Genomic DNA, 24480 nt, shown 5'->3' with positions numbered 1-24480 from the left:
TCTTGACATACCACTAGAGGGAGCCCTCGCACCAAACTTTGACAATCCCCGCCCTCGCGCTTCAGTGTGCAACTCTTTTGTTTGTCCCGTCGAGGCTTCTTCATCTTCGCCACGGCGGTGGTGCTGGCGGTGCTGCTGCTGATCTTGGCGGTGGCCCCGCGCCACGGCCAGACCAACATCCTGGTGTACATCGGCATCTGCTCGCTCATCGGCTCGCTGTCGGTGTCGTGCGTCAAGGGCCTGGGCATCGCCATCAAGGAGGCGCTGGGCGGCGTCAACGTGGCGCGCGCCCCCCTGGCCTGGCTCCTGCTGCTGGGCCTGGTGGCCTGCGTGGGCACGCAGATCAACTTCCTCAACAAGGCGCTGGACATCTTCAACACGTCGCTGGTCACGCCCGTCTACTACGTCTTCTTCACCACCTCGGTGCTGACGTGCTCGGCGGCGCTCTTCAAGGAGTGGCGGCGCATGGGCGCCGCCGACGTCATCGGCACGCTGGCCGGCTTCCTCACCATCGTGGTGGGCATCTTCCTGCTGCACGCCTTCAAGGACGTCAGCGTCAGCCTGGCGGCGCTCGCCGCCTCCGTGCGGAAAGAGCAGAAGAACGGCGCCTACGCCGACGCCAACGGCACGTACCAGCTCCTGCGCAGCGACGCCGCTGCCGACGAGGAGCACGAAGCGCCGTTCGACGCCGTCTCCAGGCGCAACGGGAGCCTGGCGGCGTCGTAGGTGGACTGGATTTCCTTTTGACGTTCAGTTGTAGCACTGGAGGAAAAAACAACCAAAAAAAAAACGGCTGTGTTGTGAATCACAATGGCACGGCTGGAAAAACTCGTTTTTATCATGGGACGTTCGTTTATGGTTTCCCTCAGGGGAATTGATGAAGTCAAAATCCTGAATTTATAATCAGATAATTGCTCCTCCGTTTATGGAAAATAATGACATGACGTTTATGAGGTACAGTGGACCCCAGATATTTGCCAGGGGACCGCACCAGTTTGCAAAATAGCAACAACTAATGGTAAATGCATTCAATTTTTTAAAATAAAATAAAAAAAATCTTGGGAAAACATGGATAAACAATCAATAAGCATTTTCCACAAAAACAGAAGGGAAAAAAAAAAAATCTGCAAATGGGTGAACCCCAGGTGCCGAACCATGAGTATGTGGGGTCCACAATCAATATTTTGTTTTGTTTTTTTGAGTAAAACTAACATTTTTTTGTCTTATTTTATTAGCTACTAACAGCCTAACAACCAGATTCCAAATACAGTGGTGCCTTGATAAATGAGTTCAATTTGTTCCGCAAACAATGCTCGTATCTCAAAACACTCGTGCACTCACTGCGTTTATCCGTTCCAGTTCCCAAATAAATTTTTGATGAGCGAGAGATAAAATTAAAAAAAAGTAACACCATAGAGTACTAATTTTCTTTTGTTTGTTGCTAGCAAACAAGAGATAACGATATCCAAAAGTCATGATACGATATCACGATATGAAGGTCACACTCCGATAATTATCACCATATTGTGGGGAGGTTGATGATCCAAAAAAAGTCACAGTATTTAAAAAAAAAAAAAGCACACATTGAGTTCATCCACATATTGACCCGCTTGACAAGAATATTATGTTACCCTTAATTTGATCGTTAGCGTGAATTTTAAACATAGAAGGGCCAAAACATGCCTTGTGAAAATTAAACTACACTAAAAAACTAGCCACAAGAGGGTGCTCGAGCTGTACAAATGGAAATCAACCTGACCAATGAGGAAAGCTGATGTAAGATGCGTGTTCAAGGCACTACTGTATTGTCAACTAGAGCATTTAAATCCAAAAAAATGAGAAATGGTTTAAAAAAAATAATTTTCTAATGATTTGCGACCAAGTGAGTGATTTCGAGACTCTTCCTGCATTCCTGGGTCAATTTGACCCACGTTGTGTGTAACCCTCCTGTTTATGTTTGTTTTGTTATACCAAAAAAAAAGATGATGTATCAATTTGGCCTGCTGCAATTTTATATGTTTCCCCTGGGGAAAGTTGATTTGGGAAATTTTGAGATCCAAGTATGGTCACTTAATGGATTATACTTGTATCTCAAGGCACCAGTGTATTTATTTTTTTTCACTCAAAATATTATACTAATTTCCAATCATTTTCACCTGTGTTATGACCTGTATTATTCATGCAGCGGGTCATATTGACCCATAAACACTCAGTGTATCAATCACTTGATCGTGAAGTTGAAAATTGTTAAATGAATTTAATACCACCCCCAAGGTGGTATTAAATACCCAAATTTGACCCGCAGCATAGACAGGAGGATTAAACCCCATTTTCATGCACTGGATTTATCATTTATATTCGACACTACACATTGTTGCGATACTTGAAAGTAACTTTTTTTGTTTTGAATTGCTTAAAAAAAATGCAGCTCTGTAGATGAACCAACAGATTTGTTACGTATTTATTGAAATAATAAAAGTTGATTAAAAGTCAAGGCACAGTCAATAGAAAAGCATGCAAAATATGAAAAACTTCAACCGCACGTCTAACGTTCCATCATCATCACCACCACCACCACAAAATCTTTTAAATATTAATCTCTTAACAATATCTAGAAGTATAAAACAAATCTATTTCCCGGTAAGGCACATGTGAATACAAAAACTTTATTGTGGGAATAAAACTCGGTGGTCTCTGCTAGCCAAGTCAAAAAAAAAAAAAAAAAAGGAATATTTGTAATATTTTGTTTTGCACTCAGCTGCTGGCCAGCGATTGGTGAATGGGCGGCTGGAAGCAGCGCACGTGCTCCACCGGCATGTTCTCGCCGTCGCCCGACTTGAGGTACTTGTTGAGGATGGCGAAGATCTCGTTGTTGAGCACTTGGAACTTGCGGATGCGGTCCACCATTTTCTTCAGCGGCTGCGCCAAAGCACAAACGGACACAAAATGGATTCAAAAAGTGATGCAATAACTTCAATCAAGAGAAGGCGTTAAAAGTCATTTCTGTCATTACATATTTTCACAATGCTTTAACCAAAAAAATAATAAAAAAATAAATAAATTTAAACTACATTTTAGTTGTTCCTGCTTTTAACAAAATTAAAATTAATTTTTCTATTAGTCAGTAATACAAAATATTTGTATTTATACATAAAATATACCTTTTAAATGATAAATTAAACATTTTGATTGTCCAAAAAAATTTATACAAAATTATAAAATACTTTTCTATTACTGTCAGTAATTTACAAATATTTGTATTTCGACATAAAATAATACCTTTTTAAATGAAGTAGAAAATGTTAGAAATTACTTGAAAAAAACATTCATTGTAAATGGAAAATTTAAGATGCATTCTGTTTCTTCAATTTCATTATTACAATAAAAAAATGAATTCAGAAAAACCTCTCAAATCTTAAATAGAAAACAATTTAAAATTTGTTGACGAATGAAGACATAATTGGGATCATTTAGTGAAACAAATATTTGAGTTTGCATTCCATATTTTAATAGAGCATTTATTGCTTGATTTAGTCTTTTTAACATGACAAAAACATTCATATTTAACTTCAATGAGGCCTTTAAATAGTCCTGAGATGTGAATATAAGTGTGCTGACAACTAGTCCAGGGTGTACCCCTTTTTCGGTGTACGGTACTCACGACGCTCTTGATGAGTTCGTCCTTGCCGTCGTGCTTCTGCACCTTGAGCAGGTGGTAACTGAAATCCAGGATGTCGAATCGTCTCTGCTGGCCCAGCAAGCTGATGATCATGCAGCCCGTCCAGTGGAGACCGTCGCCGAAGCACTGCCTGAGAACCGGACCAGAACCGCACGGCGGTCAAGAGGTGGCACAAATCCGTATTGTCACGTTTGTGTACACATGCCTGTGCCGGATGACGTCATGTCATGTTTTGAATAGCATCAAGCTAGCAGATGTTTTTTTTTCATCCATGCTAATTTTCAGTAGCCCATCTATGGTGTTTCCCGTTACATGTTAGCATTAAGCTAGCAGACGTTTGTAAAAATGGGGTTTGTCTTAACATTTTTCATCTATGCTAACCTATACAAATTTTCGTTAGCCTACCTTCGTTAGCGTTTCACATTACAGTATACATTAGCTTTAAGCTAGCGGTGTTTCAATCAAAACAAAACGTTTTTTAAATCCCACGGTCGGACAAACGTCGGGCACTCACTCGACGGTGAACTCGTGCGCGCCGACGGGGATGCAGTAGACGAACTGCATGGCGCTCCACAGGCGGTGGAACTCCACGCACTCGTCCACGTGCATGACGCCGTTGCCGGGCAGCGGGCCGCGCCAGATGGGGTCGTCCAGGAAGCCGCGCACGCGCGCCAGGATCACCTCGAACATGGACAGGCCGCAGCACAGACGCTCCTTGGTCAGCAGGTCGCCCTCGCGGGCGATGGCGATTTGCTACGGTCGATGGGAAAAATAATCTTACAAATGGTTCAGAAGTTGAAAAATACGAATCCCATCTTTTTTTTTTTTAGCACCGTATCGTCATAACGACGTACCTGCGGCGTGCCGAGGCGCTCGATGAGAGGAACCATGTGCAGCGCCGTGTATTTGGCCTCCAGGCGCTTCATCTTGGCGTCCAGGCGCTCGCCCTCTGTCCACGCACGCACGCCACATTTTTGTAATCATTATATGAATTTAACAATTCTTATGGTTGCTGTTTACCTTTGACGTGGACTCTGGGCAGAATGTTCTGGAAAGGCGCCGCATGCAGCAGATCACAAACCTCCTCCTGCGACTACGCAGCAGCGCGACACAAACCAACAACGGGCGTTAGTTGACCCTCCTCTAGGCTGGAATTGACCACTTGTGCGTTTTTTGTTGTTTTTTTTAACTCAACTCAACTCAAGTTTATTAAGCAATTTTAGCTGAGTTAATTAGTGAATGGATGAAGTTTCTGGGGGGAGGATTTTCAGTAGTTTAGTTATAATACTACTACTACTAATAATAATAATAATAAATTAACAATAATAATAAGAATAATAATGTATCAAATTTATATATATACAATATATTCAACAGTTCAGCTATATTAATTATCAATAACAATAAATCAGATTTATATATTTTAAATATTTTCAATAGTTCAGTTATAATAATGTTTATCAATAATAATAAATTAGATTTATATATATTTTCAATGTTTCTAATAGTGTATGTATAATAATTATCAATAATAATAATAATGCATCAGATTTATACATTTTCATTATACATTTTCAATAGTTTAGTTATATTATCAATAATAATAATAATAATGCATTGCATTTATATATTTCAAATATTTTCAATAGCTTAGTTATATTATCAATTACAATAATAATAATAGTAATAATAATGCATCAGTTTTATTTATTTATTTTCAGTATTTTCAATAGTTTAGTTATAACAATATTAATTAATTCTCAATAATAATAACAACAACAACCCATCAGATTTATATATCATTTTTTTCTGGCCACTCAAAAACACAAGTTACTCATAACTAGAGCTGCAGCTATTGAAAAATTTACCAATCAAGTACTCTGCTAATTATCCCATTGACAAATCACACAAAAATGTATTTTTCCTGAAAATCCGTGAAAACAATATGGCGGTCCAAGTGTGTGAGATTCAATGGAGAGGGAGTGGGCGTCTTCGTACCAGACTCTGCTCGCTGAGGAGGCAAAAGAGGAGGGCATTGCCCACCTCGCGCAGGTTCTGGAAGCAAACCGTCTTCAGCTCGGCGTACTCGACGATGTCCTTCAGCTGGTGGTGGAAGAACTCCAGGATTCCTGAAGAGGGGAAAAATTATTGAATATCATTTCTGTTTTGGAAGTCTGTGTTGATGCCATTCATATTTGTCTCTGATTATTAGTTGTTGTTGCAAATGAGTGCACACATACACACCTGGTGATCCGTACTCGTGACGAGGAAGCCGGCAAATCTTGGGCATCACCTCCATCAGGGTCCTCACGTACTGCATGATGGTGCCCTGGAGCTAGAAAAGCCCAGCCGGCGGACACTTCATTAGGTACACCCGCGTCATCCCGATGACAATCGCCAAATCGGACTCACCAGGCTCTTCACCACCTTCAGCAGCTCCTCCATCACCACGGCGATGCCCTGGTAGCCCAGCAGCCGGCACATCACCTTGATGTGAGGCGGGCCCACAAAGTTGCGGTAGCAGCTGAAGATGCTGCTGTAGGTCAAGTTCAGCGTCTGAGATTGGGAGGGGGAGGGGCAGTAACAGGAAGTTCAAAAAAAAAAAAAGGCATAGTGAAACCCCCCCGCCTGCCTGCTGCAAATAGTGAAAATCCTGAATATTGACAAGGGGCTCATAATTGTGTATGTGTGCCACAAGATGGCAGCAAAGCACTTAAAATGGACAGGATCATAAAAAATCAACACTGTTTAAGTAACATGTACACAATCACTAACCCATGTTACATAAATGACAATAATATTAGAGCATAGAGAATGTCTACTTTCCAGACTCTCTGTTGCAACCTGCTGAACTCCACAAGAAAACTGAAGATTCCGACACTGTGAAAGTACCCTGAATGCGCCATTTAACTTTAGCAACTAGCCAGTGTGTAGAGTCTATTATTCTGTTGTCCTGAAGTGTCCTTTTGTTTAACGACACCGCAGTTGGACTTAACTGTAAAACTAAATACACAACGTTAAGAATGACATCCACTCTACACATACAAAATATTCTTCGTTTTTAAAACATCGCTAGCCTAGCGCTAACAGGAAGTTAGCAAATGCTAACAGGAAGTTATCATCGACTTCGGGAGTGTTTTTTTTGCTTCAAATAACCACACACAAATCTTGTGGTAAACATACCCACAGATGAGATCGAAAAGGTCAATGCTTTACAGCAGTTCTAAACAAGTAAGAATGAACACATAATTTTGTTTTTTTTTTACACGGACTTATCATTCAAAGCAGAGACTCTTAATAGCAAAGGTTTGTGCATAAGGGCACCCATTGAAAAGGAATTGGGAAAAGGTTAATTTTATGCATTTTTTTTTTTTTTTTAAATAATCGACAGATTAATCTGTATTTTTTTTTTTCTGCCAATAATTGGTGTCTGCCTCAAAATGGCATATCGGTCGGGCCCTAAAACAAACCGTGGTTATGTCATCAGAGCTTCATTTTTTTTTGGTATTCATATTTCAGTACAAAAAAAAAAAATGAAGTCCTTTTTATGCGCGTCAGCAACCTTTTAGGAATGATCCGCTCGATAATCCTTGAAATCTTTTTAGGAGCAGATGGTTGCTTTTAACTCCATCTCATAATAATGTTTGGAAATTGGGATTGTTCCCTTTTTCCGTCATCGACTGCAGGACATTCCGCCCCAGTCCACCCCCACCGCCCCTTCTCGTCTGCTGGCGGCTGCGCACAAACTCGACCGCGATGGGTTAAAAAAAAAAAAAAACACAAACAAAAAAAAAACCAGGACGCGCTGATCTGCGCCGCATGTCGACAGCGTCGTCCCAGATGTGACGGGAATAGACGCGGGATAATCTGAAGAGCCCGCAGAGGTAAGTCTCCCGTGTTTTGCTCTCATTTTTTGCTCAAAACGCTAAATGTGTTATTCCACATGGAAGTGCTTGTTTTGTTGCTATGGCTTATAATTGATAGCTAGGTTGTACAAAAAATGTTTTTGATGAAGTGTTATTATTGACATGGATGCTCAAAGTACTAGTGGGGCACATGCTCCCTCTAGTGGTATGCAAAAGAATCTCTTCCTGAATACAGTTTGACCTCCTTTTTTTGTGAAATCAAATAAAACAGAGCTTTAGAATTGTAAATGTTTTAGGAATAAAACCCAAGTGTAATTCTTGACAATGATTGTGATAGTTGTACTTGCAGTTTTTGTTTTTGTAGTTGATGTAAAAGGCTTGAGAATTGTTGATCATCAATCATTGGCATATTCTAAAAAGAGTCAAATGGTTGGCGGTGACTCAACGACCTCTTGGCAAATCATTGGGCACGATTATGTAATTTAATCCCACCAGTGACCAGGGTTTATTCCAGACAATCCCCTGCACAGAATGCTTATTATCCTGCCATTGTTCCCTAATCCCAATGCATGAATTCACGGCAAAAAAAACAAAAAACGGTTTAATTGAGTGATTTTTTTTTCTTATTAAATTCACATAAAAAAAAATCTCCGCGTTTACGTTTGTTCGATTAACTTGGAGATTTTCTTGTGCCCGAAAAGTCGCGCACGCTCCCGGCCTGTGCGCGTCGCTGGGGTCCATTCCACGTTTCGCCAGAGGGGTCGCAAATGTGCAAAAACTCTGAATCTTGCATCGCGCCCCTTTAACCCAATGGCTATAACGTTCATCTGTCCGCTAATGATGCTGGCTAACTTACTAGCTCATAGCATGGCGCCACAGTAGCCACTTGTTGATATACTGTAATTGTGTATGAAGTCGTTTTTCATCAAAAGGATGAGAAAACTTTATGTGAAATAGTTTTAGATCCGAAATGTTCAACTATATGCTGACAAAAAATATATAGGGTTAAATGATTGTCCTGACCAAAACGTTGACAGGTTTTGTTGAGCAAAACTACTCAGACTAAAATGGACTAAATAAAAATGGGATGAGGTATGAGGTTGACTAACTATGGTGAAAACTAACAAGCTTGATTCAAACTGGACTTGGACTAAATTTAAAAGTGACATAAAATTAACACTAAATCATAGAATGAATTGGACTTGTATCTTCAGGCCCCGCAGTATTATATGAGAGTCCAAGTATTTTTGGCGTAAAAAGTTTGCGAATGACTGTCCCCTCTTTTCCAGGTGCGTTTTAACACCGTGAGCGTCGCCCCGTGGAATTACAGAGACGAAGCATTTTTCCCCTCATGGCGATCGCGGTCTACAACGTCTCGGCGACCTCGGCCAGGGTGAGCTGGCCCCCGTCGGCCGGCTGCCTGGACACCTTCTACAGCGTCATGTACAGCCCCAACTGGAACAGCCTGCTCACGGCCTTCAAGCGCAAGAGCTTCATGCACGAGGAGCGCATCCCCGTCAGCCAGACCGCCGCCCACCTGGCCAACCTGCTGCCGCAGACCACCTATTTACTGTGCGTCACGTGCCAGGCCGCCAACCCGGCGCGGGACCAGTGCCAGGTGTTCGCCACCTTGCGCGACGGCGGCGACGGGCAGGACCGCGCCGGCTGGGAGCTGGCCACGGCCGTGTGGCTGACCTGCTGCCTCTTGCTGCTGCTCGTCGCCGGCGTCCTGCTGTGGGGGTGCCTGCACGGCGGCGCCGGCATGTGCGCGGGTCGGAGCGACGGATGCTCGGTGGTGACCGACGCGGTCCGGTCGCGTCGCTGCTCGGCCGGGCGGCTCTACACGCCCAGGGGCAGCTGCGACAACGGCGGCCAACGCGGCCTCCTCGAGCTCAGGACGCTGGCTCGGCTGTCTGGGAGCGAGCCAGCTTGACGCAATTGGATTGAGGTCGCCGCCATATTGTGCGGCCCAGACGGAATCATGTTGTACTGTGTTATGGATTATTATGGAATCCAATGTGTCGGAAAATAAAAACGACCCACTTCAAATTGACTGCTTAATTCGTTCTTTTAATCTGCCATCACTTAATCCTAGGAAGTAAAGTGGGGCAGCTGTGGATGAGTGCAGGTTTGATTCCTGAGTCTGGCATGCTCTCACATTTATCTTTGTGAGAAAATGCCAAAAGGTGATGTTCATGACTTGCACATGTTTTGTGGGGTGCATATTTGTTGGCCCATGTCGGATTTGTGTTAAAGTGTTATCCATTCATATATGCTAGCGATTAGCAAAATACTTTTGATGAGACTCATGTGAATGTGGCTTGTCTATGCTAATATTATTAGAATTTAACTATTAAACTATTAAATAGTACCATGCATTTATGCTAGATGCAGGGTGTTGATGTTTCATGATCATCCCCGTTTTAAGCGTCTTGCCGCCATCTTGTGGCATAGTTATCCAATTGCAACTGAGTTCTTGCGATGGAATTCTTTTCATATACTGACAAAGTAACCCGAATTTGTATGCAATTCAGAACTGGAGCTGGAGCCTAATTTTCAGTTCTGTCCATTTTTATAGGATTTTTATTTTTTGTAAGCTTTTTATAATTTTAATACTTTTTTATTTTTTTTTTATTTTACATTATTAGCTATTTTCTGGAATTTTTTCGTCAGTTTTGTAATTATTTTCCACCAATTTTGTGTGTAAAGTGCCACTGACCTTGGATCCATACAGATACTGGGGTTGAGCATTGGGCGGCTTGTCCCTCTGGAACTCCTGAGAGAAAGGCAGGACGGTGCGCACGAACCTGAGCACAAAAAAAAAAAAGAACGAAAAAACATTAGCAGAGCTCAATCCAGACAGAATGTCGTCAGGCCGTTCCGATGCGCCCGTTACCTGTTGGTGGAGCCGTTGTAGCAGTAGTTGGGCAGGAAGTCATAGTTGAGCTCCCAGAAGACGTGCAGCGTGATGCGGCCGTACGGCGCCGACACGTTGTGGTTGGCCTCGCGGAACATGGCGTCAAATCGATCCAGCGTCAAAAACTTGCAGAGGAGCTTGTGCGTCAGCCGGTTGATCTCCAGGAGTCCTTCCAGTTCCTGCAAGACGCAAGATTACGAACGGGGCCTTGATACCTTGAGGTTTTCGAGTTTTAAATTGAAGCATTTTAACTCATTTGCTCCCAAAAACGTATTTATACGTTTTTGTTTTGTTTTGTTTTTTATGCTAGCGTATACAGAAGGCCTTAATGCAGCTTCTGACATGAAAGGTTGCTTAAAGCAATGGTAGTTATTACAAAAAACGGCCAGCAGGTGGCAGCAGAGTATAAGATGAACCAGAGCCATGTTGCAGCAAGCTCTTTTCTCCAGTGTTTTCAACAGGTTTGTGAATAATGATGAAACTATTCTAATGCTAATTACTGCAAAACGGAAACAGATACAAATATACTTTTTTTCCTGATGAAAGAAGAGACGTTAATCTTTCTTTTGATAGGTTCCATGTTTTCATAGCAGTAGAACACAATATTCTGTGGGCCTTGCAAAATCCAGTAAAACAGCCGGGAGCGAAGGGGGTTGCTTCAGTGAAAATGGCTGGGAGTGAATGAGTTAAGTTCATTGTTAGTGCAATGTTTAACATTGTTGCCACAAATATAGCACATTTAGATATAGAACACAGTTGTAGCAGGTATTTCCCTACCATGATTGAAGTGAGGTCCTCACTCTCAAAGCGGTTGATGGCCAACTCCAGGGACTTGTACAAAGCGGCCGAGACCCTCTGGGTGATGAGCCTGTTCAGGTCGATGGAGCGTCCGAGGAGCTGCGGTACGCCGGCATGTTAGTTACACGGAAAGAACGCTCTAGATTTTTTTTTCTGAACGTTTGTGAGCAACAGGCGCCTGGCCACTGATGGCGAAAAGGTCTATAAATTGCAGAGAGCGCAAGAGAAAAGGTACCTGTACGTGGCGCTGCTTCAGCAGAGTCTCGTAGCGGTTGGACGCTGGCCAGGGAATGTTGGCGCCCTGGTTCTTACAGTCAGCACGCAAACGTTTGTCCAGCAGGAGACTAAAAGGAATCATAGTTTTTAATAGCACTCATTAGTAGGCCACAAACAGAGACGAGCTGTTGCAAAGGTTTGGCCTCAAGAGTGACTTTTGGCATTGTGTTGGAAATGAAAACAATTCCACTGAAAACCAGCACAAAAAAATTAATACAAAAACTGCACATCGATTTGTTACTTACGCTCACGATTTTAATTTGTAGTGTGACCAAGGTTATTTTAGTTATCTAAAACTAACCAAAAAAACTCAAACTAAAATTCAAAAAACAAACAAACAATCTCGTTAACGAAATAAAATAGGAACGAAAATGCTTTTTTCAAAAACGAAAAATGAAACTATATTTTATGTTTACAAAACTATAATTATAGCAAAAATGTCCTTTGTTTTGGTAATTAATTTAATGCATGAGCATTTGGGGATGATTTTAAGTAGATATACTTTGGTATAAACCGGAATAAGGACGTGTGAAAGTGTGTCACTCAGAAGTGACGTCATCTAGCAGCAGCCAATAGAAAAGCACCTTAAGATGACGTCGCTCCCATGGTGTTTTTTTTCAATATTGTACACAAGTAAGGCACATTTTTATAAAAACTAAAACTAATACCGAAACTAACTAAAAGTAAGCATTTATTAAATAACTAAAACTAATGGAAACTAACAGAACCATCCAGAAAACTAATTAAAACCAACTAAATTAAACAAAAAAACCGAAAAAGAAAAAATTCAAAACGAAAAAAAAAACTAATATGAAAATTCCAAAACTATAATAACCCTGCCTGTGACTCAGTAACTCAGGGTAGCTCAGTTTACCCATTCCTCAAATCAATTAATCAATATAAACATCTATTAGTTACCTTCCAGCGAGGATCTTGTAGTAAGCAAATATCTGATCGGCAAGCTTGTAGACAAACTGATCGAAGCACAAGTTCACCTAAAAAAAATCAAGAAAGGACCAAAGAAATTAATAACATCTTATTCCGGTTTTTGTTTTGGTTAACCACAAAAATCGACACAAGGAGGACATGGATCACCTCGGCCTCGATTTCGTCATAGAGGAACTGCTTCTTGAACTTGGTCAGGGCGTAGTGGGCGCTGTCGTTGTACAAATCCAGAGAATACAGCACGTACCTGAAATAGAATGACTTTTAGTACCATGTCAGGTGTTTCAAAAGTGTTCACTCAATGGAAAAAAAAAAATTTAACAAATCTTTAACTCATTCACTTACAGCCATTTTCACTGAAACAACCTCCTTTGCTCCCGGCTGTTTTACTGGATTTTGACTGATTTTGCAAGGCCCACAGAATATTGTGTTCTATTGCTATAATAACATGGAACCTACCAAAAGAAAGATTAGAGTCTCTTCTTTGATCAGGAAGAAAGTATATTTCTATCTGTTTCCGTTTTGCAGCAATTAGCATTAGAATAGAGCTAAGTTTCATCATTATTCAAAAATCTTAGAATTGTGGGCAAACAGCTTGTTTTCATCACAGCCCTGGTTGATCTCTTATACTCTGCTACCTACCACCTACTGGCCGTTTTTTGTAATAACCATTGCTTTAAGCGACCTTTCAGGTCAGAAACTACCTAAAATCCTTCTGTATGCTCTAGCATAAAAAACAAACAAAAACGTATAAATATGTCTTTGGGAAACTTAATACATTTAAAATAGAACGTATTTATACGTTTTTGGGAGTAAATGAGTTAAACTGTCGGAAAGCTTTAAGACCAAGCAAAAAAAATAATTAAAAAAAAAAGTGGAGGGGAGGTGTGCTCACTCCATCATGGAAGATTCCTTGGTCTCCAGAATGTGATCGGTGAGGATCCACGGCATGGACATCTCAATGGGGAACTGGATCCTGCGGCCCATGGTGAGCTCCAGGAAGAACTCCCTGAACCAAAGCTGGGAGAGGTCGCAACAGTGCTGCAAGGTGTCTGCAGAGAGAGGAGCGGACGCAGACTGACCAGGTCACACTTCACATATTCAAATTATGGCTGTAGACTAAAAGACTAAAATCATCCGTTGTGGCATTTGGCATGTTTAATCATTCACTGTACCTTGGTCAAATGACATACAATAGTAAAGTTTGTTGACTAGTGGTGGTCTCTTCCCACCCAAAATAAGGTGTGACATGCGGACGCTCACCACTGAAGTTTAGCAGGTGCGTGTAGAAGAAGGACTCGCGGTGAAACCTCTCGATATCCAAAATGGTGGGGCCCTCCAGGCTGCTGCGCAGGGTCTTCTTGGAGCCGCTTTTGTCGGCGATGAGGGACTCCAGCATGGTCCTCACCATGTAGAGCTTCAAGGGGGGGGGGGGGGGGGGGGAAGCGCATTGGTGAACACGTTAAGTTTGGAGAGGAAGCAAAATCCTTGCGGGCGGATGTGGGCGTGTCACCTGAGTGCTGGACGGTCCCACGGCTCGTCGAGGGACCTTGATGTCGAATCCGCCCTTGGGGTCCTTTTCCCCGCGAAGGGCCGGGTCGTTGTACGGCTCGCGGCCCGCCTCCCAGTCGCACACGGTCTTCCGGATGGCCTGGAGGACACTGAGAGGAGGAGGAGCAGGAAGATTGTCAGGAAAAGCCAGCAAGACCAGCTAAACGTTATGCTTGGCGGGCCTTTATTCCAGAATGTAATGTCAAGCGCGTGGCGTGTTGCACCTCTGGATGACGTTCTTCTTCTTCTTGATGGCCTGGCGGAGCGGGTCGCGCAGCGTCACCTGCGAGAAGTCCTGCAGGGCCGAGTAGATGGTGTGGCGGATGGCGTGGTTGAACACGCTCTCCATGCGGCCCATCAGCACCTGCAGTCCCTTGATCATGGCGATCACCTGCAAATGGCCAACGTCAACGTTTCGTAATGTTGGTCGACGATGGGCGCCAGAGTACTTCTCAGTGGGGATGTGACGAAATCCAAAACATCACGATATGATGTACAGCACCATATGAAACTGATGAATGATACGATAATTATCACGATATTGTAGGGAGGATCACCATTGTTTAAAAAAAAAAAAAAAAAAAGCACAATATTGTGGGTTTTTCTTTTTACATAAATAACAGCAGTGATGGAGAAATTGATGTGGCTATGCCATTGTCATGTGCCCCTATTGGCACATCGGCGCAAAGAATCATGGTCTATGTAGTTCACAATGTTGTTTTGCCATTGTTGGCCAAAAGTAAATGTTTGCTTTTTCATTTATTTTTTTGACGGAGTTGAAATATATTTGCTAAAATGACTGATTTATAGGAGTGCTAACGGCCACAGTGACCAAAACATTCCTAATTAAAATTAAGCTGCACTAATATACTTAACCACCAGGCAGTGCTAAAACTGCACAAATGGAATACAACCTCACCTTTTTAACAGATGTGCTGCATTTAATAAATCGTGCTATGGCGACAACAATATTGTGGCCACTTTATTATCGCGGCATCACGTCATTGTCGTTATCGTGACATCCCTATTTCCGATTGGGAAAAAAATGTCCTGAACTGAAAATTGTGCTAAAAATTTAAGTTCTTTAGTCAGGATTGTCTGGGCGTAATTTAGCAAACAAAACAAGCCTGTTAGCTAACTATCGATTTCAGCGTGAAAAGATCATGTCTGCGCTATTAATCCAAGCAATCGAAAAGTCACTTAAGCTAAACCTTCTGCCACATGGAAGTATTTGTGATGTGATTGTGATCGGCCCACCTCAACCAGGGCGAACTTCTCCTCGCTGGTGTAGTTATATCGGGTGGCGCGCTCGTATTCCTCAGCGTTGTCGGGGCACTCCTTGTTGGAGTACTTGTCTGTGGGATGGACCAGTTTCCAGGAGTACTGAGGAGAAAAGTTGCGTCAAGACATTTTTACAATGAAGCCGCGCTATACAATTGGTTCGTTTACACCTCTGCTATAGTGCAAATCTTTTATGGGTTATTGTAGCAAGTCAAACTGTGGAGAAGAGTGCCAGTGAGCATCTTCTTTTCATCTTCATTTCCATTAAAGTGATGCTGCACGATTGCTCACTGTAAATGTCAACGACCGCTTTGTTGTTGTTTTTCTTAAGACTCACCACTTCCATGACATGAGCACTCCACTGCGACAGGAGCTGCATGCCCTGCAGGGCCAGGTCAAAAAGCTTCCTGTACTCCATATCCGTCTTCTGGGCCTCCTGCCGACCTGACCCAGTCACCACCTAAGGAATCATTATGGTTCATTTTCATCCACTTCTGCACTTTCTGCAACTTAAGACATCTGACTGTCAAACAAATTCATGTCGAAATAGCCCAGAAAAATCAATCACACTTTTCTGTCTATTCCTCTCGTGAGCACAATTAATACACATATTTAAGTCCATGTGACATATCAGGTTGAGCCATTCCCGTGTAAAAAAAATAAACGTCTCCGGAATTCCATACCAACCTCGCTGTTGCTGTAGCGGGCGAGCTCGGAGATGAAGCGCATGTGATCCTCGCGGATCTGAATCATCTGCTCACAGATGTTGTATTGAGGGCTGCTGGATATGGACGTGCACGTCCACCTGGAGGGACAGTTGTTCACGTCGCAGTTAGGGGAAGACAAAAGAATGGGAGACAAAACTGGACCATTGCAAACGGCAACGTGTGCATTCTCCTCTCACCTGGATTTGTTCTCCTCAAAGTGAGCGCTGGTCTTGATGTACCGGGACAACTCGATCTGCATGTCACCGAAAAGAGGAACCACCTGTAGTTGCTGCGAACGAGACGAGCCACATCAGGCAATTGAGTTTAGGTGGCGTAACACGACACACATGCTTATGCGCCTCCAATCATACCTTGAAAAATTTATCAATCTTTGTCAGGTTAATCCTCTTCTTGGCATCCATCTTGTAGATGTTGCTGCTGTTCCCATCCATGAGGTACAAGCCAAAACCCATGACCTGGTTGAAAGGCAAGTGAGGAGGTTACTCAATGAATTTGGTGGCTAAACAATAAACTGGAGCAAACGGTTTCCTGCTGAGCTGGCCGGGATGACTCGCCTTGAGCAGCATGTGTTTCTCGCCGGGGGTCAGGTACATCTTGTTGTCGTAATAATCCACGCACAGGTTGACGATGTCGGCCAGCAGCTCTTCGTAGCCGTTGATTACCTCCAGTTGTTGCTGCAAAGACTGAGCGTGTGCAGAAAAATAGAGACTTGTTAAAAATAAAAACAAAATTACTCAACACAGCTTTAAGAGTTACTTTGAAATTTTGTAAATTCCTGCTTCCTTTGCATAATAGAAAGTTTACATTGCATTGAATGTTGCTGTATTTTATTTTTTTTTTTTTTTTTAATCACTGCTCATCTGGAGGCCAACCTGAGTGATTTTGTTGTGGTTTGCCAGGAACATGGACAAGTTCTGGGATTCCTGAATGGATGCCGGCTCAGACATTTTTCGGAGAAACTGAGCAGCGCTGTAGGACAAAAAAAAAAAAAAAAAGGAAGAAGGATTTCGTCTCAAATCAAAATCTCACAGCATTTAAGCAGATCTTTTCATCTTTCATGTAGTGTGAAGTGGATAGTTGCCAGGTGGTGCCACCTAGTGTTTATTTTGCTGTTTCTCAAACACTGATTACACACAAAACACAGAAACCTCTCTGTCACGCTTTTATATCAATAAAATTCCATAGAACTGACATGAAATAGTTTAAATAAAATTAAACAGTTAAAAAGTAAAGTTAATGTTTATTGCATTAGTGTGTGAAGAACATATCTCACTTTGATGCAAATCTTGAAAAAATGCAGTTGTATGTATTTTTTTTTAAACTTCAGTTAACATGTAATTTTTGTACATTACTTTTTTGTATTACTTTTTTAAAAAATTACTTCATTTAAGGAAGGTTGCATATTTATACATATACTTTAAATAATACTGCATACTAATCATCTTCGCCATATTTATGTATTTATTTATTTTTTATTAAGTTGTAGTTTTTAAAAACTTTTATCAGTAACTCTATATGATTTTTTTTTTCAACACTGAATCAGTTTTGACATTTCCTTTAGTTGCAGGTAGGTGCAGCTCCAAAAAGACAAAAAAAACAGACTGGAAAAAAAAAAAAAACATCGATTAATAACAAAATATGAATAATTAATATTGCTCTTTTAATAACGTTGTTTTGTTCGAGATGTTATTGTTTCCTATATTTTGACAATTACCTTAATCTTGGTTAAAATAATAATAATAATTTTTCATTGAAATACTCATTTTTTCTAATATAATAATAATATTTTGTAATATCTCATCTGTGTTTATATTTTCCTTAATTTAGATGTAGATCCAGATTTTTATTTATTTATTTTTTGTTGTTGCTTTTATTATCAAAATATTCAATTTTTCGGTAATATTAATTCTGTTTAAACATTTTTAGGAACAAATTCAGACCCTTTCTGTTATGAATAATTATATGTTCCTATTTTGAACAGTATTTCATCCGTTTTGAAATGTTCTTTTATTTTGGTGGCAGTGCAGTCTTATTTAAAAGCCGACTTATCATCTGCAGAGGGTTTGGATTGCCGTTTGTTCTTACCGCTTGTAAGCCGAGTGGTCGTTCTTGACGCTGCACTTCATGTTCTTGAGCTCGTCGAGCACGGCAAACATGTTGATGAATTTCCCCAGCGTCAGCAGATAGGCCTCGGACACAAAGTCCTTGCGCCGCTCGGTGTGGCACAAGCGGCGCACCTCGCCGCAGAAGCGGTCGATGGCGGTGCGCTGGAAGAAGAAGCTTCAATGTTGATTCTATTGCAGTGAAAGCCCGTTTATCACGGGAGATGCATTCCAGGCCGTAAACAAAATTATTTATCTGATTACTTTATTAATTGATGTGACAGTCGCTTGAATATTCAATTCTAAAAACATCGGATAGAATGTGCGTCACGTACCTGAAAGTACATGAAGTTCATCAGCTTGGTGACTTCAGGCTCCAACACCTCCACCGTCTTCTCGTAGATCTCCACTCGGTTGGGCTGCTCGTTGCATTTCACCTACAGCCGGAGAGAGGAACGACGAGTGAGTGAAGGTAACGCTAGGTTTGTGACTTGTGGCGATTTACCTGAGGAATTGCGCGCGAGCAGCTCCTCCAGGTGTACAGCATGACTGCGTACTCCTGACCCTCCTCCAGCATCTCGTTCTATGGCCACAAGCAAACAAACAATAACAAAAAAAAAAAACACCATGACACGTGTTGTCAAAACGGAATTGGTCACTTTATTCCATTTACCTTCATTTCCTAGACTGATGTTGTGCTGAATACAATATATTGATATTGATGTGACTGTTGTTAACTTGTTGTCGCTATGTATACATTTGATACTTTATAACATACTATCAAAATGAAGATGGCCCGTTTTTTGATACAGTTGAGTAAACAATGTCCACTCCCTGTCCTCCAATAGCTCACACACACATAGAGGGGTCAAAAAACTGAAGGCATGCGTGAGTCATTTACTCCCAGGAGGTGGCAGGGAGGAGGTGGGAGGAAAACCAGAGCAAAGGGAGGCATTGCTGCTTCCAAACAAAGTTGTGTTTGATTCCAAAACCCAGGAATTATCCCCCTCCTGCCTCCTAATTGGACACAAAGCCTTTTCGTGCCCTGCCAAAGATGCCTGCCGACAGCCACTTGTCCTTATAAAACACAGCAAAGCTCCAATGTATTAATAATACAATATTAAAATGTTTGCCATATTTATTCGGTTTAGATTTAATTGAGGTAAAGGGCCAGAATTTTTGTAACTCATGAATAAAATGTGTCTCTTTTGGATGTGTCAGTTTTGCAAATATCTACACTTAAAACAAATTTGCAATACTGCTTAATAATAGAATATCTCTCCCTTTTTAATCTGCTGTGCAGTTTTCTTTAATTGAGGTAAAGAGACACACTAAGTTTTTACTATTATAAATATTAGAATATTAATACGATTTGTGATAAGTAAACTGTGGAGATTTTCTTTAAATAGAAATCTGTGGGGTGCTTTTATTTTATTTTATTTTATTTTAACTTTTGTTCTTAATATTAGTATTTTGCAATTTTAAGGTTGGACATTTTCTTTAATTGAAGTTTTAAAAACATCTACACTATTTTTTGTTTATAATAAAATACTCTTGTGAACTGTGTCTCGCCTCTCAGGATGCGGAGTAATCTCCCATTTTTACATTTTTGTGACATAGTGGTTTTTAAGCCTGTATGACAGTTTAAAATGCAAAAATGTCACATAAAGCATTTGCCTGTACAATTCCAATTATTCCTATGACGGGGGACAATGGATTATGACACTGGTTTGAAAGCAGCGAGGTAGCGCACCATGCTGGAGTGGACGGTGGCCTGCTCGATGTATCTGGCGATGCCCGTGACGAACGCGTTGCGGTCCTCAAAGTTGGTGTTGAAGTTGGGCTGCAAAAGGAAAGACAGTAGAAGTTGGTCAAACAATAAACACTATCGGAAGCACTCACATTCGTTTCCCAACAGTTGGAAGGTGAATAGATGAAAATTGGATTTCTCAATCTATGCCAATCTAATCTGCCAAGGGCCTTCATAACCAACTATATTAGTAATGGGTAGGGATGTAACGTAACGATGACGACAATATTGTGATATCGTGACATTAAAACTGCCACAATATATTGTCGTCGTCATGTCACGATATTAAAAGCAGCAATCTGTTGAAAAAGTCAGGTTGATTTCCATTTGTGCAGTTCTAGCACCCTCTGGTGGCTAGTTTTTTAGTGCAATTTAATTTTCACAAGGCATGTTTTGGCCCTTCTATGTTTCAATTCCACACAAATGGTCAGATGAAGGGGAACGTAATATGCTCAATATGGAGAAACTCAATATGTTGCGTGCATTAGCAAGTGCCTCAATATATATTTGCATTTTTTTTTTATAAATATTTATAATATTTTTCTAATATTTTTCATTGCTGTATTACACAAAAATATTGGGTTTTTTTTAAATTATTTTTTTAATAGAATATTGTGACTTTTTTTTGTATGGCCAACCTCCCCACAATACCGTGATAATTATCGTACCGTGGATATCGTTACATTCCTAGTAATGGGATGATGCTACAAAATGTCAGCAAAAAAGTACTCCTCACATCAATTAAAATGGTTTCTCTGACACCAAATTAACACCCGATGACCCCAAAGCGACCACAAAAAAAACAGAAACTAAACCGTGACCAGTCTAATTGGCAAATACTGAATACACAGGGGTTTTATTGCATTGCGTTTTTGTATAGTCTTGATGGCTTCTATAATTACGGCGTGAAAGTGGAGGCTTTAAGAGTTGGATAAAGTCACGTAAATCCCCAATGAATGCCCAGGTACCACTTGAATGGCCCAGCACTGCATAAACATGAGAAGCATAAAAGGTAAGACCCGTCGGGAGCTGACCTGGTACATGATCGAGGAAGGCAGAGGCTCGATGCACGGCTGCTGGTCGGGCAGCGGCAGCTCCTCCAGCAGGTCCACGTTGGAGAGAGCATCCTCTAAGGTGACGGTGGACGTCATTCTGCTGGAAAAAGACACAACACATTTACTATGTTTGTCATCGAGCATGCACAGAAGAGGAAAATCAAGATGTGTCAATCATCAAAATCAGAGCAAATTTGAGTGTGTTGAAGCAGGGTTACAAGTTATAACAGTTTTAAATTTGTCATGATAGTTAAGATGTATTTCAATTTGACGTTCAACTAATTTTAATTAGCTCCTAGAGCGGGTTTGTTAGTTTTAGCTTGTTTTTATTATTAGTATATTATTATTATTATGGGGTATTTGTGTGCAAGATGGTTTTTAAGTCACACCCCCAAACAAAAAATGCCATTAAAAATAATGACCAAGTAACCAAATGTTCCGAACGGCCGAGAAGGACAGCTGTGCTAAAACAGCACTGCACTTTTTGTTTTCTTTTTTATTTTAACGATACAATAATCATTGATTGCAGATCATTTTACGTGCACCCACAACTCTGTGGGGGACCCCAGTTTGAGAAGCACTGGCGCAGCTCAACAAAACAAAATTGTGTCGACTGTCGAGTAGTGATTCATCAAAGTGATGCTGCTGACTGCTTACTTTCCCCCCTGATAGCGAACAATCAGCGAGTCAAACAAAGCACGTCGGGCCCGCAAGGTCACAGGAGGACATCACACTTGGCTACGGATGAAACTAGAGTTTCATTCCTTTTATATCTACATGAAATGTACGTTATGTATTCGAGGCTGTACAGCAAGAAACTCAATTGAGGCATGGGAACCATAGCGCAAACAATAAAAGATATTCAAATGAAAACCAGGTTTGCGGAATCCCCATCTATGCTAGCATAAGGACTAGCATAAATATGGGTTCATGACATGATTTGAACACCTATGATGTATTTTTGAAAAAAAAAAAAAAAAAAAAAAAAGCTGAGGTTTGGCTTTCCTTCAAAGTTTTGCCAATACCTTACTTGCAACAAGCGACCAGACTAGGAAGTGCAACTCAAAAGCACGGGATTGAAAGAAACCACTTCTGCTCAGATATTTAAGCATTTCTTTCAATGTGCTTAAGTAGCTATTCATATTGCTCTCAACCTCACAGAACAAAATAATAATAATAATAAGAATAATCTGGTTGTAACCTTGCATACCAAAGACAGGAACACAAATTTAATTTAAAAAAAAAAAAAAAAAAAGAGAGAGAGGGGGGGGGGGGGGGGGTAGCCTGAAAGTGTCACCTCTGATAAACGAGAAAGAGCTAGAGAAGTTTTATTCCTGCCACCACGGTAAGAGGCTTATTACTTACAGTGGCCTAAAGCGGGTGACGCGGGCAGTGTCAAGCCCAGTAAGCAACACCCGCCATTTAATGCCTCCTCAAACTTCTTTATGACATCACAGGAAGCACAGTGATGTGTTCAAACGCAATCAAGACAAGCTCGTGGTAGAACTGCAACTGATAGTAAACACCAGTGTTAAATGAATACTCTTGTGTACAAACAAGGTCTTAAGTCACATGTTTGGTGCAAGGCAGGGTGATAACATTTCACATTTAAGAGCTACTGCCAGAGCCAAACATTCCGTTTCCTGTTCTATGGTTATAGGCACTCGTCAACTTCTCCAAAATGACAACAGTGCATTACGGAATTTCCTGACAGTTGATGTTGGAAGGATTCTCACAGCTGAGAATGAGCTCATTTAAAGACACCCCCTCCCCTGTTACACTGTGGGTCAAATTAACCCAGTATAAAGCTCACAAATCAGACTTTTTTGTTGTTGTTTTTAAATATATATGTAAGGAAGAAAGAAAAGGTCTAAAATCTTTTGCTAGTCATGTTTTTTTTATTTTTTATTATTGACTTTGCCTGAAAATGCCGATGCCGCGGTTCACATTTGACCTTAAAGAGGCTTGGAAAATGATTTTAAAATAATAAAAAAACAATATCACTTAGTGTGCTGTCCTTGTTTTAGTTTATTATATTTTGCTTATTATATTTCATTAGCATTTAATTGGCAAAGAACTAACATGAACTAACATTCTTAAACCTGCAACAGGTTATTGTTTAAATTAAATGTGTAAAAAAATATTTTAGAAATGTAAAATAAAACATGGGTAAAACGTTTTTCTGTTGTGCTTGTTTTTTTTCTCTCTCGCTTTATCACATATAATTTTTTACTACTATACCAGCGGCTCCAGAGCAGCATATGGCTTTTTTTTTTTTACCATCACTAAATTTCTTATTTTTTTCACTAAATTCAAGTTTGGCCTCCACATTTGGCAGAACAAAATTAAGCAATTCCTACCAATTCAGGACATTTTTTTTTTTTTTTTTTTACATTTTGTTTTACCTGTCTTTATGCATGACTGATTGTTATCCCATGTGCAGCGATGGCTGTTATAAAATGCTTAAGTTTGTAAATAAAATTGAGTTGTGTGATATTTATTTATATATTTTTCTTGGTAGGCAGCAATACGCTTCCCTTAAAAAAAATAAAAAAAACTATACATGCAGCAGGTCAAACTGAACCAAATTTCAGTTTAAAAATATTGAAACTATAAAGTATTTCAATTCAAATGTGACAAAATTTGGCTAAAACTAAGTTTTCATTACTCACCTAAACGCAGCACATTGAACAGTGAACGGGAGAGATACAGTACAGTCCCGTGAATGCATCATCAACCACAGTTACACTAGTTTGACGCCACATTTTCTACCCTGTTCGAGGGCAGGTGATTCAACGAGCAACGTTGTGTGCAAAATGTGCCTATTAGGTAGTTAAAACATAAATAGAACCCAACATGTCGTAAATTTCAATAAAATGATACATTTTGCATTTGAAGTGATAAAATTCCTGCCCCCAATACAGTATGTCGCTGCGGTAAGCCGACCGCGGCCTCACCACTCGAGCCACGAAGAAGAAGAAAAAAAAAAGTTACTTTGATACATTTCACCGTGTTTCTAGAAGTAACAGTCCACGTAAACATTTAAGCCAAGTTTAGTGGTATTTTTGTGAGAAAACATTCAAGCAGGCGACATAAGGGACGCCTACACCCAAAGTTTGCTAGCTTAACTTCGCCGTTCAATCTGTCCAAACTCACCCGCCGAGAGTTGGTGGTTAGTTACCGGAAACCAAGAGTCGTCTAGGCCGACAGGAGCTCCATTCAGCCGGGCACGTCTTCGTCCTCTTTTTCCAACCAGGCTGGCTGTTCAAGTTGGAGTTTTTCCAAATGTATCGTCGGCAGCTCGAAGAGTCTTTCCAGGCTCGCTGTTATTACCATGGGGCGGAGCACGGAGTTCCTGTCCAAGCTCAAACAAACTGGGAAATTCAACAGGAAGAGAAAAGAGAGACAGGCGCAAAGCAGAGCACAGTGCCTACGCCTCCCCCAACCAACCAGGAAAGGTGAAGGCAAAGGA

General features: G+C 40.9%; 3 protein-coding genes across 5 annotated transcripts in view; 2 read left to right on the top strand and 1 right to left on the bottom strand.

The window, feature by feature from the left end:
- Window positions 1-2494, top strand: part of nipa2 (NIPA magnesium transporter 2) — a 6737-nt gene extending 4243 nt beyond the window's left edge. For all 3 annotated transcript variants that reach the window (XM_077533756.1, XM_077533755.1, XM_077533754.1), the window contains exon 6: window positions 95-2494. In XM_077533756.1, the coding sequence (XP_077389882.1) occupies window positions 95-726 (632 nt within the window). In that variant the 3' untranslated portion in view covers window positions 727-2494. The remainder of the gene's footprint in view (window positions 1-94) is intronic.
- cyfip1 (cytoplasmic FMR1 interacting protein 1) lies at window positions 2446-24480 on the bottom strand. The gene is made up of 31 exons (XM_077533726.1): window positions 24165-24480; window positions 20988-21108; window positions 19897-19986; window positions 18649-18726; window positions 18479-18580; window positions 18127-18308; window positions 16914-17010; window positions 16596-16724; window positions 16392-16496; window positions 16218-16309; window positions 16001-16118; window positions 15651-15773; window positions 15290-15415; window positions 14257-14423; window positions 13995-14142; window positions 13745-13898; window positions 13377-13533; window positions 12632-12728; window positions 12455-12531; window positions 11496-11604; window positions 11240-11359; window positions 10442-10641; window positions 10265-10352; window positions 6092-6235; window positions 5924-6014; window positions 5678-5808; window positions 4700-4772; window positions 4534-4628; window positions 4194-4432; window positions 3662-3809; window positions 2446-2919 (listed from the first exon to the last, which is right to left on the bottom strand). The coding sequence occupies exons 2-31, from the start codon at window positions 21102-21104 to the stop codon at window positions 2755-2757; spliced, it is 3762 nt and encodes a 1253-aa protein (XP_077389852.1). The 5' UTR covers window positions 21105-21108; window positions 24165-24480; the 3' UTR covers window positions 2446-2754.
- On the top strand, window positions 7426-9575 carry fndc9 (fibronectin type III domain containing 9). The gene is made up of 2 exons (XM_077535027.1): window positions 7426-7563; window positions 8835-9575. The coding sequence occupies exon 2, from the start codon at window positions 8897-8899 to the stop codon at window positions 9476-9478; it is 582 nt and encodes a 193-aa protein (XP_077391153.1). The 5' UTR covers window positions 7426-7563; window positions 8835-8896; the 3' UTR covers window positions 9479-9575.

The sequence above is a fragment of the Festucalex cinctus genome, chromosome 10, assembly GCF_051991245.1.
Source record: "Festucalex cinctus isolate MCC-2025b chromosome 10, RoL_Fcin_1.0, whole genome shotgun sequence".
Classification (NCBI taxonomy): domain Eukaryota; kingdom Metazoa; phylum Chordata; class Actinopteri; order Syngnathiformes; family Syngnathidae; genus Festucalex; species Festucalex cinctus.
Note: the sequence above shows the minus strand (reverse complement) of the source record. Positions and strands in the feature narration are given on the sequence as shown.

Bases quoted from the DNA above. Each gene is read 5' to 3' on its own strand.
- fndc9 (XM_077535027.1), top strand. From the start codon at position 8,897: ATGGCGATCGCGGTCTACAACGTCTCGGCGACCTCGGCCAGGGTGAGC.
- cyfip1 (XM_077533726.1), bottom strand. From the start codon at position 21,104: ATGACGTCCACCGTCACCTTAGAGGATGCTCTCTCCAACGTGGACCTG. The intron at 19,987-20,987 runs GTCAGCTCCCGA...TTCCTTTTGCAG, and splicing joins CTTCCTCGATCATGTACCAG to CCCAACTTCAACACCAACTT. The intron at 16,310-16,391 runs GTATGATTGGAG...TCTCGTTCGCAG, and splicing joins AGATTGATAAATTTTTCAAG to CAACTACAGGTGGTTCCTCT.